Source organism: Doryrhamphus excisus, linkage group LG19 (genome assembly GCF_037039965.1).
Source record: "Doryrhamphus excisus strain RoL-2023G ecotype Guam linkage group LG19, RoL_Dexc_Guam_v1.1, whole genome shotgun sequence".
Classification (NCBI taxonomy): Eukaryota; Metazoa; Chordata; class Actinopteri; order Syngnathiformes; family Syngnathidae; genus Doryrhamphus; species Doryrhamphus excisus.
Genome location: NC_136375.1, coordinates 12691149 through 12703153, shown reverse-complemented (window position 1 = coordinate 12703153; position 12005 = coordinate 12691149). Strand labels below are relative to the sequence as shown.

The 12005-nt window shown below is 43.2% G+C and overlaps 3 protein-coding genes and 1 non-coding gene across 4 annotated transcripts; 2 read left to right on the top strand and 2 right to left on the bottom strand.

The window, feature by feature from the left end:
* Positions 1-94: 94 nt before the first annotated feature.
* Positions 95-1294, bottom strand: fabp7b (fatty acid binding protein 7, brain, b). Its single transcript, XM_058057089.2, has 4 exons — positions 1126-1294; positions 873-1045; positions 691-792; positions 95-384 (listed from the first exon to the last, which is right to left on the bottom strand). Exons 1-4 carry the CDS (start codon positions 1196-1198, stop codon positions 334-336), a joined length of 399 nt encoding a protein of 132 aa, XP_057913072.2. The 5' UTR covers positions 1199-1294; the 3' UTR covers positions 95-333.
* Positions 1295-3765: 2471 nt separating this feature from the next.
* LOC131107247 (cysteine-rich protein 2-like) lies at positions 3766-7476 on the top strand. The gene is made up of 8 exons (XM_078798881.1): positions 3766-4032; positions 4791-4885; positions 5829-5886; positions 5966-6088; positions 6291-6359; positions 6537-6631; positions 6713-6770; positions 6905-7476. Exons 1-8 carry the CDS (start codon positions 3990-3992, stop codon positions 6943-6945), a joined length of 582 nt encoding a protein of 193 aa, XP_078655007.1. The 5' UTR covers positions 3766-3989; the 3' UTR covers positions 6946-7476.
* trnat-ugu (transfer RNA threonine (anticodon UGU)) lies at positions 4445-4517 on the bottom strand. The gene has a single exon. It is a non-coding gene; the product is annotated as a tRNA-Thr (tRNA).
* Positions 7477-7633: 157 nt separating the features above from the next.
* On the top strand, positions 7634-10464 carry LOC131107244 (uncharacterized). Its single transcript, XM_058057090.2, has 2 exons — positions 7634-8257; positions 9215-10464. The coding sequence occupies exons 1-2, from the start codon at positions 7916-7918 to the stop codon at positions 9632-9634; spliced, it is 762 nt and encodes a 253-aa protein (XP_057913073.2). The 5' UTR covers positions 7634-7915; the 3' UTR covers positions 9635-10464.
* Positions 10465-12005: the final 1541 nt, after the last annotated feature.

Below are 12005 nucleotides of genomic sequence, written 5' to 3'. Positions count from 1 at the left end.
ACATCGAAATAAGAAACACGCGAGTTGTCATTGAATGAATCTTCAAGTAACTGCTCATGTAGTAAACAACAAACATGAAAAAAAGAGTCCACCATTCTCCCTCTGTGTTTATTTATTTAACGTTGCATGAGAATCGATTCAACATTTTTTTCATATAAAAAAAATTACTTTAAAAAAAAACATACACAAACACACACACACAAGTGCAGCCTCCAGAATGAAGAAGATGAGGAAGTGCAATGACAAGCAGAACAGAATACAACCAAATAGTCAACACTTCCTGTCCGTAGACAGAATGGTGTGTGTGTGTCTGTGTGTATGTGTGTGAGCTGTCTATGCTTTCTCGTAGGTGCGCACGGCGTGGATGTCCTGGAAGGTCAAGTTCTGCAAGAGGAGAGGTTAGAGGTCAGATTCAGGCACATACATTAACTTGTGAGATATGAAAGGCCTTAAACAAGGGATATCCAAAGTGCGTCCCACGGGCCATTTTCGGTCTGCAGTTCATTTTTTAAAAATTGGTCCTCTGCATGTTGTAAAAATAAATCCGGCATTTATCTTTCACACCGGAACTCCTTATGGCCGTCCACAATCTGCTTCTTAAATGCTTGTTTGTGGTGTTAACTTCACATGTTCACACATTCCCACAACCTGTTACGGTGTTGTGTGGCGTGAAAGAGGCTCTCATCTCACCATGACCATCTTGCCATCCTTGATTTCCCTCACGAATTTGGTCTCCTTGCCATCCCACTTCTGGACGTGGACGAGCTTGTCTCCGTCCATGCTGACTGTGGACTGACAGAGCGACGTGGGGAACGTTATAAGCTCCAAAGTTACACGGTTTCAGGTCAAAATCTCATCCGAGGTGGTCTTACTTTGCAGTTCCTGTCGTCGGCGGTGGTCTCGTCAAACTCCTCACCCAGCTTGAAGGTGATCTCGGTGTTCTTGAAGGTGCTCTGAGTGCGGATTGCCACCTTGTCGCCTTCCTGGCTGATGATGACAGTAGGCTTGGTAACGTTGCCCACCTGCCGGGTGGCAAAGCCCACGCCTGAGGGGAGAGAGAGGCACCGTTAGGCCTCAGCCTGAGCGGGCGCTGCATGTGGGGGTGGCGGGAGTGGAGCTACTCACCCAGAGCTTTCATATACTCGTCAAAGTTGTCGCTGTCCACCAGCTTCCAAGTGGCACAGAAGGCGTCGACCATGATGAAGCTTGTCTGTTGGGACTCTCCACACTGAGCGAGTGCTGCACCCCCTTTGGGCTTCTTATGCAGCGTCCTATTAGTATGCTCGCAGGTGGGCGGCGCCATGCTCCCCATTGGCTCAGGAGACTTTTTTGGAGTGCTACGATTGGCCCAAGAAACTGGGTCACTGTCCTGCTGACCCCCTGGAAAGAAAAGAAGCTAAATTATCCCATTGGAGTGATTAATGATGCAATTACTCCCGTTCAACGCAGGCTCACAATGTGGAAAGAGGAACAATTGGAATTTGAAAAGTTCATCTCCTATAGGAAAGTTCATCATTTTAATTTCTTCATTTTTGGGGGGGCAAACAATCAGACTTCCGGGCGTTCCCGTGTGTGGAATGTGTCAGGCACTCATGCATGATCATTTTGTGTGACAGTCCTTTGTCCTTAACGGCATAACACAACCTCCCGCCGCCCCCAAAAGCATCGTCACATACTACTCACTGTGTGTAAGGGACAACACATGCCCACACTGTCACACACTTTGTTGCCACTTTAACGCTCCAACTACAATATGCCGAGAAAGTCCGTTTCATGTATAATCTCATCCGTTTAATTTGCATTGAACTGTAAAAACAAGACTTTCAGATCTCTGCTGTTTTGGTTAAACAAAATAAAATATCTATATGAGGAAAAGTGCACTTTTTATTATTTTATTTTTATTATTATTTATTATACTTTTGCTTTTTGTGCGTTCTAAAGATATAAAAACAGCTAAAAAGTAGCGGCACAATGCATGTTATAAGGCACACCTATTCCGCCTGTAAATCCTTCTGTAAAAAACTCCTGAAAGTGCTAACATCACTCAATTTGCATAATGTGACCTGCATATCCAAGCTACAGAATTATGATTATTATTATTAACATTATTACGCCAAATAACTACATTAATGGCATAGTGACACCTTGCCAAAGCACAAACTAGCTACTAGCCAGCTAGCTACTGGCTTCACCACACACTCACTCACGGTGCCTCAGGCCACTAGCGAAAGGTAACACTAAATACTGAAACTGCTACCGCTGCTGCTATGTTTTGGTTTTTGAGTTTGGAAAAGTAAACGTTAGGTTTAGAGTTCCTTTCTATGTTGCTATGTGAAGTCAATGCACCCAGGAAGCAGGTTCCGCTGAAGAGCAAAATACTGTAAGTATTGCATGCAATCATGAATGTGTCAGTTACTACATACTCACAGCATAAGGATTGTAGATTCCTCCCAAAAGCGCACTTTTCCTTTAAAGGCCAAGCAGGCTGTGGGTTCATCTTGTACAAAAGTTCTCTGGCGCCATCTTGTGGCCAACTGCCTTCCGTGCAAAGGCCCAAGACAATCTATGTCCTTTTATTCACATTTATGCCATAAATGTACATCATGTACGCCACTGTCATTATGCAAAATACACTTTTATGTTTCCTGTGTACTTTTTCATGACGTCACTTCCTGTTCCTCTTCCTGAAAGGACGTTCATGGTTGCAGTCTGCAGTTGATGACTCTTTTCGCTCTGTACTTACTTCTCATTTCTTAGGATGACTTGAGGTCTTACATTGTCTGTACTCACTCAACATTGAATCACACCTCTGGCAACTATTAACCTTATATTAAGCTACATTGTCATTATCGTCGCTGTTATAACTTATCTACAGTGATGATAAACCTTGACTACTGTTGTACCACATTGTCCTTTGGAATACAGGAAGTGAACAAATGTATTAGCGATTGATGTCAAACAGGAAGAGGGTATGATTAAATTATCTTTGCTTCTTTATACTTCTTTTTGGACACGCGGAACTGTGAATTGTACTACTTGATGTATTCCAGTTTAACTTGTATGCATGTCCAAAATAAATGAAACCATTCCCATTATCATTTGATTAACTCCAACTGATACACGTCATTTCAGGTTTACATTTGTTGTCAATACCAAAGTACAGTCGTCTGTGGATGTTTATGTCATGTGACCAAAATATAATTGTATTTTATTTTTATCTAACTACTTAAGAGGATCATCCGGTGTCCGGTCGTACAACGCACTTAACATTCCTGCTGCCTAGCGACCACGTGGCAACAAACACAAGAGGTATACAAGAAACGTGATTGGACGCTTTGGGAAGTGCTATGATCTTCATGTTGCTAGTCCGCTACCTTGATTTTTGACTCTTTGAAGTCCTATGATCTTTCAACCGAAGACGTACCATACATTGAAATCACAACTGTCAACCCTTCCGTTGACCCCGGAAAACTCTGCCATTCTTTCCTGTTACTCTCCAGTTTAAACAATTTCACCTATTGTGACTCATATATAACAATAGTAATAATCCTGCAGGTGAGCCACACCAATCTGTAAGGATTTGATTTATTTGCTGAAAAATGTCCCTTATTTTCAAACAGGTATTGATCCTTTTTTTTCTCAAACACTCCTAATCACACATCACAGGGCTTTTATATTACACGTCCATTTTAGCTTTGTTGTCAAGCTTGGGCTTTCTTTGCCATGTCCTGCCAGTCATTTTAATCGTGTTAATTTGTGACTTTTATCGTGTACAATCTACTTTTCTTTCATTTTACAAGCCTGCCTTTGACTTTGTGACGTCACTGCGGTGGAGGGGCTAGGCAAAAGCATACGAATCAAAGACAGGGTGGATGACGTCATCGCCAACCTCCTCTTGAGGTGTTTTGGGAGCTGCAGGAGAGAGACCACCGAGCCCACCGGCACCGAACCCGACCCGGACTGAAACCCTGCCCTGTGTTGGGAGGACCATGTCGTCTACATGTCCCAAATGCGGAAAGACGGTGTTTTTTGGTGAGTGCACGTGCTGTGTATGTGGGCGTGGCTTTTTCGTATTTATTTAATCAACGTCTTTTATTTTCTTTTCGCCAGTTATATCTTGGAATTTAACCTCGTTTTTAGCGTCAGTCGTCTGCATTGGCTCAATTCAAAATATTTTTGAATGCTCTCGTGGATGTGTGATGATATTAGGTAGTGTTTGTTGGCCAAATCATGTCTTATTCACTGACTAAATTACACGAGGGATGTTGGTGTTTTATAAAAATAAAAAGTAAAACACCATGGATACACCCAAAGGTGGTAAAGGTCATAACTCAACAGCTGGACAGCAAACACATCCATGTGATGTATTACAAAGAAATGGCACATTGTGTTAACATCAGGACTCTGTCATTGGACACTATAACCACTCTTTAAAAGAACTAGCAGGCCCCAGTGAGAATTGAACTCACGACCCCTGGTTTACAAGACCAGTGCTCTAACCACTGAGCTATGAGGCCCTTTGATATTGGTTTCTCCAATGTGAAAACTGTCAACTTCCTGGCTTTGTTCCTCAGATGCAGTCCACACAGGAGGCAGGACTTCCTACCACTTAGAATATTTTGGGAGGACTATGAACCCATATCTAGACTCACACAAGCACAACAACAACAATGATGGAGCACAGTGCCACATCACCAGCCAGTGGCGTGGAATGCATACAGCACTGTTTTCACTCTTTCTTGGAGCAGTTTTTTGACAAGTGGTAACATTTTGTGTTTGTGCTTCCTCAGCGGAGAAGGTGTCGTCTTTAGGCAAAGACTGGCACAAGTTCTGTCTGAAATGTGACCGCTGCAGCAAGACGCTGAACCCAGGAGGTCATGCTGAGGTACTGGACACTCACGCACTCACACATGCTATTTTGGCTCATTTATTCTTTATAGTGTGCTCTCTTGTGACAGTAAATTAATTCAACGCAAAACTCCTTACATTAAGTTATTAAGCGGCACGGCGGACGAGTGATTAGAGCGCAGACCTCACAGCTAGGGGACCAGGGTTCAATTCCACCCTCGGCCATCTCTGTGTGGAGTTTGCATGTTCTCCCCGTGCATGCGTGGGTTTTCTCCGGGTACTCCGGTTTCCTCCCACATTCCAAAAACATGCTAGGTTAATTGGTGACTCCAAATTGTCCATAGGTGTGAATATGAGTGTGAATGGTTGTTTGTCTATATGTGCCTTGTGATTGGCTGGCGACCAGTCCAGGGTGTACCCCGCCTCTCGCCCAAAGATAGGCTCCAGCACCCCCACGACCCTCGTGAGGAAAAAGCGGTAGAAAATGAATGAATGAACTCCTTATATTAAATTAAATAAATGATGAACAAATTCTAAATTAATAAATAATAACATAAAAATTATATGTAATATTCCTGTCACTAGGGAGCAGTAATGACACAAAAACACCATATTCAGAAAGCCATAATCAGGTTTTCTATGCTCTTTAACTTTGAAACTATTCCATTGATTAACAGTGAATCACATATTGTGGAAATTAATTTATAACCCAATTAATCATTATAAACTAGGGACGACCGTGGCAAATGGCGCTCTTATGTTGAAGACCGGAAGTCACACACACACACAGGTGCACTAGCATGCTCTGCTAAACTAAGGTAACGCAGCTAGCATCCATTCATGCGCTGTAAGAGAGGAGTTTGTAAGTTATCTCGACAACTGGTTGCATTTTCTGTGAATTCTGCATATAGTAGTAGCCATAGGGTCGTAGGCTTAGTGTGGTCTATTTACTACAACTTCATGTCCCTTTTACTTTACAGCATGATGGGAAGCCTTTCTGCCACAAACCGTGCTACGCTTCCCTCTTTGGACCAGAAGGTGTATTTTCCTCACATTAAAAATGTGAATAATATGATACTGCGTATGTGTATGTGTCAATAATCTGCATGCGTTTCAGGGGTGAACATTGGTGGAGCCGGCTGCTACGTGTACGCCGCTCCTGTCATCGAGGCCTCAGCAGCTGTTACCACGGAAACCAAAGTGGAGGAGAAAAAAGCCCCTATGCGGCGACCAGTGAAGGGTGAGAAATAAGTGACATAAAAATAGAAAGAAATGTCCTCTGTTCTGAGAAAGCACTGACAGTGAGAACGGGTTTGGGGAATTGTTTTGATGACATGGATGACATGTTGAGAAGAACAGGAAATGATGACAACCACTTTTTGCTCAAAAGTTTCTGGTTAGCAAAAGTTTTCTTAACACTGTTTTTCCCTCCACACACACAGCTGCCAGCTTCTCTGCTGTCACAGAGGGGCCTAATGTCTGCCCCCGCTGCAACAAGACAGTTTACTTTGGTGAGTGCACTAACGAGCACACGGCATGTGTGCAAAAGTATTGGGACACAAGCTTGAAGCGTGACTGGGAATTTCCAGAATCTGATTAAGAGCTGTGTCCAAATAATTTCGGCCACGTCTCCATGTCAGCGTACTAGTATGTGTTCAGTGGTCACCATGGTTACCGTGTGTTTGTAGCTGAGAAGGTGTCATCTCTGGGAAAGAACTGGCACCAGCCTTGTCTGCGCTGCGAGAGATGCAGTAAGACGCTAGCGGCTGGAGGTCACGCTGAGGTGAGGACACAGGACACTCCGCAAACAAGGATTGTGGATGAAAAAAGTGCTATTCCTTCAAAACAAATGTTTTTTTTTCAGCATAATGGCCAGCCATATTGCCACAAACCATGCTACGCTGTGCTGTTTGGACCAAAAGGTATGAAATGAACACCAAGAAGAACAGGGAATCAAATTCAACTGGCTTTCTATCTTGTGTGACTGTGACAAAAGCAAAACCATGGAAACAAACCTTCAAAACCTGCAGAAAAAAACGTTTCCTCTTCTCTGCAGGTGTAAATACTGGAGGAGTGGGCAGCCATATCTACAACTAGGCTCAACACTGAAATGAACACATCACTCAAGAACCCCAACGTCTCTTTGTGATAACTTCACTGATAACTTCAATTCCATCACACTTGAATTTTTAGTATGTCCTTTCATGCCTGACTTTACCTGTTCCCTTTAAATGAAGGCTTATGCTATTGTATTATAGATATAGAAATTATTTTATACAGTAAGAATTTAATGGAAGCACACATTTACTGTGCCTTTTCAGTCAAATGTATGCCAAAAAGCAACAGGCCAACTTTAAATGTTGTCTCTCTAATCACATGGATGAGGTGATGTAATCTGGAAGCTAAAAATAAACTCCACATACCGATGGAACCTGTTTTTGCTTCAAATTAAAAGGTTGAACTGAAATTAACATGTTTTTATTGCACTTTGATGTAACACATTGTACATCTTAATACACCCATTCAAAATGAATGAAACTGTTAGCCTTATTTTTATTGTGGTTGTAGTTTGTATGCATGATTGTTTGCAATGGTATACTGATGTTGCTAACTTTTGGCATAACTCACGAACCACAACAAATAAAGCAGCGTGCTAACATGACATGCGAAAAAGGTTTGTACTCACGAATTTGGGAATGTTTTTTTGAGTCTTTACAGCTCAGTAAAGTAAAAGACCTCAAACGCTGATGGCGACTGGAATTCGGACCCAAAGTCCGCCTTTTCTTATTTTGGAAACCGGAAGCGAATATGTTGTTTTGCCAGAGCTGCTCTGGGTTATTGACGAGCCGCATCGACGTTAAATGTCCTTTTGCATGCTAATGCTAGAGCGATGTCTAATGTTTTTTGTTACGAACGCCCGATACGATAGACACGTTTTACGCGGTGAGAGAACCTGTTACATTTTATTGTTGCATTTATGCTTCTCTTGCTAGCATCACAAAAGCTAGCTTGTGACGTCGTTAGCTAGCAGGCGCTGCACAGCGTGTTTTGTTTTGTTTTATGGTACATGTTTTACATGTTGGACGGCAGGGATGAGACACGCATTGGTAACTGCGAGAACAACCACCCGCTGGCGGTGATTCGGGGTGGCGATGGGCTGAGCAACGTTGGACCGAGGCTGGCGAACCTGAAGAAAGGCGGCAAGAAGAGGCAGCAGCTTCGGTCGACGGCGGCGCCGCTGCATCACCAAAACCCAGCAAGAAGCGCCCACTTGTCAGACAACAACAACAACTCCCTGCCCCCCTCGTCTGATCCCAAAGCTGCAGCCCAACCTGGCTCCCACCTGCCTGTCCGAACTCAAGGCGTCATTATGACCCGACATCTTTTGAAACAGGAAACAAAGAAAGAGGTAAACACATTGCTACTTCCTTTTTTTTCCAGGATGATAGAACTTCATGCTTGTGCATAATTTTGACAACATAAACACCTAACACACAAAGTACATATAAGATGCAGGGATTCAAAAATTAAATACACAAAATAGGAGTCTTTACTATTACCCCTGAGGTTGGCTTCAACACCGGAGGGGTGTTGCAAAGACGGGAGAGAAGGTTTACTGGGAGGTGGAGGTATTAATGATACCACTACACTGTGTAGTTATGACATTATCCATTTCAAAGGAACATATTACTTTATGATGGTAGTGACAGCATGCAGAAGTGATTCCCTGTCAACAACAATTTTCACTGGATCTTACAAAGTATTGCTTCAACATCATTTTGTGACCATTTTGTCATGAATGGAATGATATGGCATAATATTGCAAGTGCTGTACACGGTATCAAAAGCAATTAACTTTAATTCATCAGGACTGTTTAACTTTAATTGTGATTGGAATTTCAAACCCTTTAAAATAAAATAAACAACACAATTAACCAATGTGCCCGTGTGTTGAAACTGATGCACAGAATGAACTCTCATGTCATCCAGCCTGTTAGTTAAAGCGATAGGAGCAAAACAAACAAACACATATCAGTATATCAAGGTGGGCAAAATGATGCAGTTAATTGATTATCATGTCTGGCCTATATACTATATACTAATGGACTTGGTCCTACATGTTAGGTGCTAGTATGTATCACAAAACCGCTTTAAATTCCCATGTGGTATGTGTTAAAATTGAAAAAGAGGAAGCAACATGCACTTACTGGGTTATCGAATACAAGCGGTCATGAAAGGCGTGGTATTTGCCCCAGGAGCGTGCATTACCACTGCCATGAAAGGCTGCAACCCCGGATGTATGCCGGAGACGGTCACCATGGCAACACAGTTGACTGTTTTGTTTTTCAATTTCTGGCGTTTGTAGCTGCCGAAATCCAAATGTGGCCGACTGGAGCGAGGACCCGTTCAGCCAGTGGGTCCGGCAGTCCGCGCCTTACTAAAACACGAGCAGATCAACGCCGGTTGCCACGGGAGCATCCGCCGACACAACCCGGGCCAAACCCCGCCAAAACGGAGCGGGAGAAGCGGCCCAAACAAGCCTCAGTCTCATCCGCAGCAGAACAATGTGAAGAAGGCACCGCCTCCGGATGCCATGGCCGAACACCTCAAAGACGGTGAGAAGGTCTACGCCGGGGCCAAGTTTAGCGAGCCGCCCTCACCGAGCGTCTTACCCAAGCCACCAAGCCACTGGGTCGGGGAGGACGGGCTGCAGCGGAGGAACCAAAGTCGAGAGCTGATGACGGTCCATTTAAAGTCGCTGCTGAAGGTTCAGGATCAGGTGTGACCGCTGTCTTTTTTGGTTTTCTTCCGGACGCCGTGCGTGAGGACCCTTGGTCACATGGTGGTCCCTCTAACATGTCTGCGTGATGCACCTGATGCACTTTTTCTACCACTCAATGTACATAATATTTTTGTGTATTCCCATTTGAGAGATTCTAGTTTTGTTACTGAGTATTTTTTCCCCCGCAAGGGGAAAGACAAATCCCGACTGATGAAATGATGGCTCCCGCTGAGCAGTCGACTCCTGCTGGCGTGGAGTTCCAGGAGCACGCACCTTATGGACTAACTGAACGCTGCTCGCTGGTCAGATGCAACTGTGTCGGTGATGAGGCTCCTCGGTAGAAGATGTGAAACATTCACGAACCATTAGAAGCACTTCCAGGCAAGACAATGAGTGGCCGTGCGCAAAGACGGAACACACAGCAATCATGAAGACAACAGAAAAGACCTCACCTCCGACCAATCATTCTGGTGTTCCTTTTACGATGAACATTTCAACTTTATTTTTGTTTTGTTTAGTGAAATAACAAACTTGTGGGATGTGTCATCACAATCTCTTTTAGATGATCATGAGGACAGAATGAAGCCATCCTCTCGTCTTACTCGGAAGAGAACCTTTTTAATGCTTTTGGTTGTGTATCTAATGTCAACATGATCATGTTCTTGATGGCTGTAAGTCCACACAAAGCTGCTATGGAGATGATGATGAGGATGCCTGGTCCAAGCCATGTGACTGCACTCAGGGCGATAACCAACATCAACACTCCTTCAAAAATATTCAACAAAGTATTTTATAACTACATTGTGACAATAAAGGATTAGTTACCAAAATAACATGTTAGCACATTCCCTGGATTTTTTTTCTCATTGTGCGAGTTTTTCTTTCTCGCATTTTATTTTGCTACTTCACATTGTGTTCTACTGTTTCAAGCTGCCGTATGTCACCGATAGGTAGCTGCCTAAGGGGGTGTTGACTTTCAAATGTGCTGTAAGGATTATATCCTGCTTTCGTCCAAACATGCATACACCTGTATTAGTTATGTTTGGCAGTTTGACAAAGTTTATCTACTCACATTTACCTATCATAACATGACTGAAAATTGTTGATCACTTCTAGTACTACCACAATAATGTTTTTTCCTAAATGACATTTTTTCCATGAATGTAATGATAATATACAGCAACATAATGTGACTACACTGTATTTTACATTGAAATTGGAATGCAAAGAGCTTTTTAGTGAAACATAAGACAAACAACCCAATGAAAATGAAATTCACAATATTTCAGGTTTTGAATCAGTCACTTTCCTTATTGCCAGAATATTGACAAAATGGAAAAACAATGGAGCAGCCTCAACATATTGGAATGTGCATGCATCTCTCACCTCCCAACAGGCCGGAAGAAAGTTCACTGTACACTGGTTCCAGTACTGTGGCGTGTTTGTTTCATAGAAAAACAGCATAAACGCAGTGAGCCCTTTTGTCAGCCATACAATCTGTTTCGGTGGGTGGAGACGGGGCCGCTAGCATACAGAGCACAGGAGAGTGTAGCCTTGTGAGGAGCAATGCAAGGTAAAGTAGTAGAAATGACATTTTGCAATATATTGTCATATTTTTTTCATGATACTTTTGTTAAAATCTCTGGTAGACTGTCTCATCTTGTGACACCCCTAATTGATGGTGCATGGAGGATGGATGAAGGTGCAGTTCTCGTCTCCACTTCCACTCTGGATCTTCTTCATGTGAAAGTCTTGAAAGAGAAAGAAAGTAATATTCAAGAAGAGTCAATCGAAATTTTGTTTATTTCCTCTCTACTTACACAAGTCTCATCTACAAAACAGGATGGAAATAATTACCAGGATTTCCTCCTCCTCTGCTCCAGAATACGTTGTCATTTCTTCATCCCAGCCTGTGCTCCAGGTATCTTGACCACCTTCGGCCGGGTCCCTGTCGCTGCCTGGCATCCACATTTGATGCTGACTGGCCTGACTTGTTCCAGAGTTCCAGACTTGCTCCTGGTGCCTCTCTCCGGCTCAAGTTCATGCATCAGTCTCTCGGTCCTGAGACTGTGATGACTTTCTGTTGGTCACATATTTGGGACCGAGCCTTGCAGCGGGCGGAATCATGGACCTGATCTACTGATCCGATGGAAACACCATGAAGGCTTTGGTATGTGGTACAAACATCTACACCATAGTGTGGCCCCTCACAACTCAAACTGTCCAAAAGGCTGGTCTGACTATGGAATTAGGTTTTGAGTTCCGTTCCAAAGGACAACATTAAGCCACAAGAAGCATTGTGAATACTTTAGAGGTAATATTTGAACATTCTTAATGGTCATGTAAGTGCAAAAATAAAGCAATTGAAGCATTG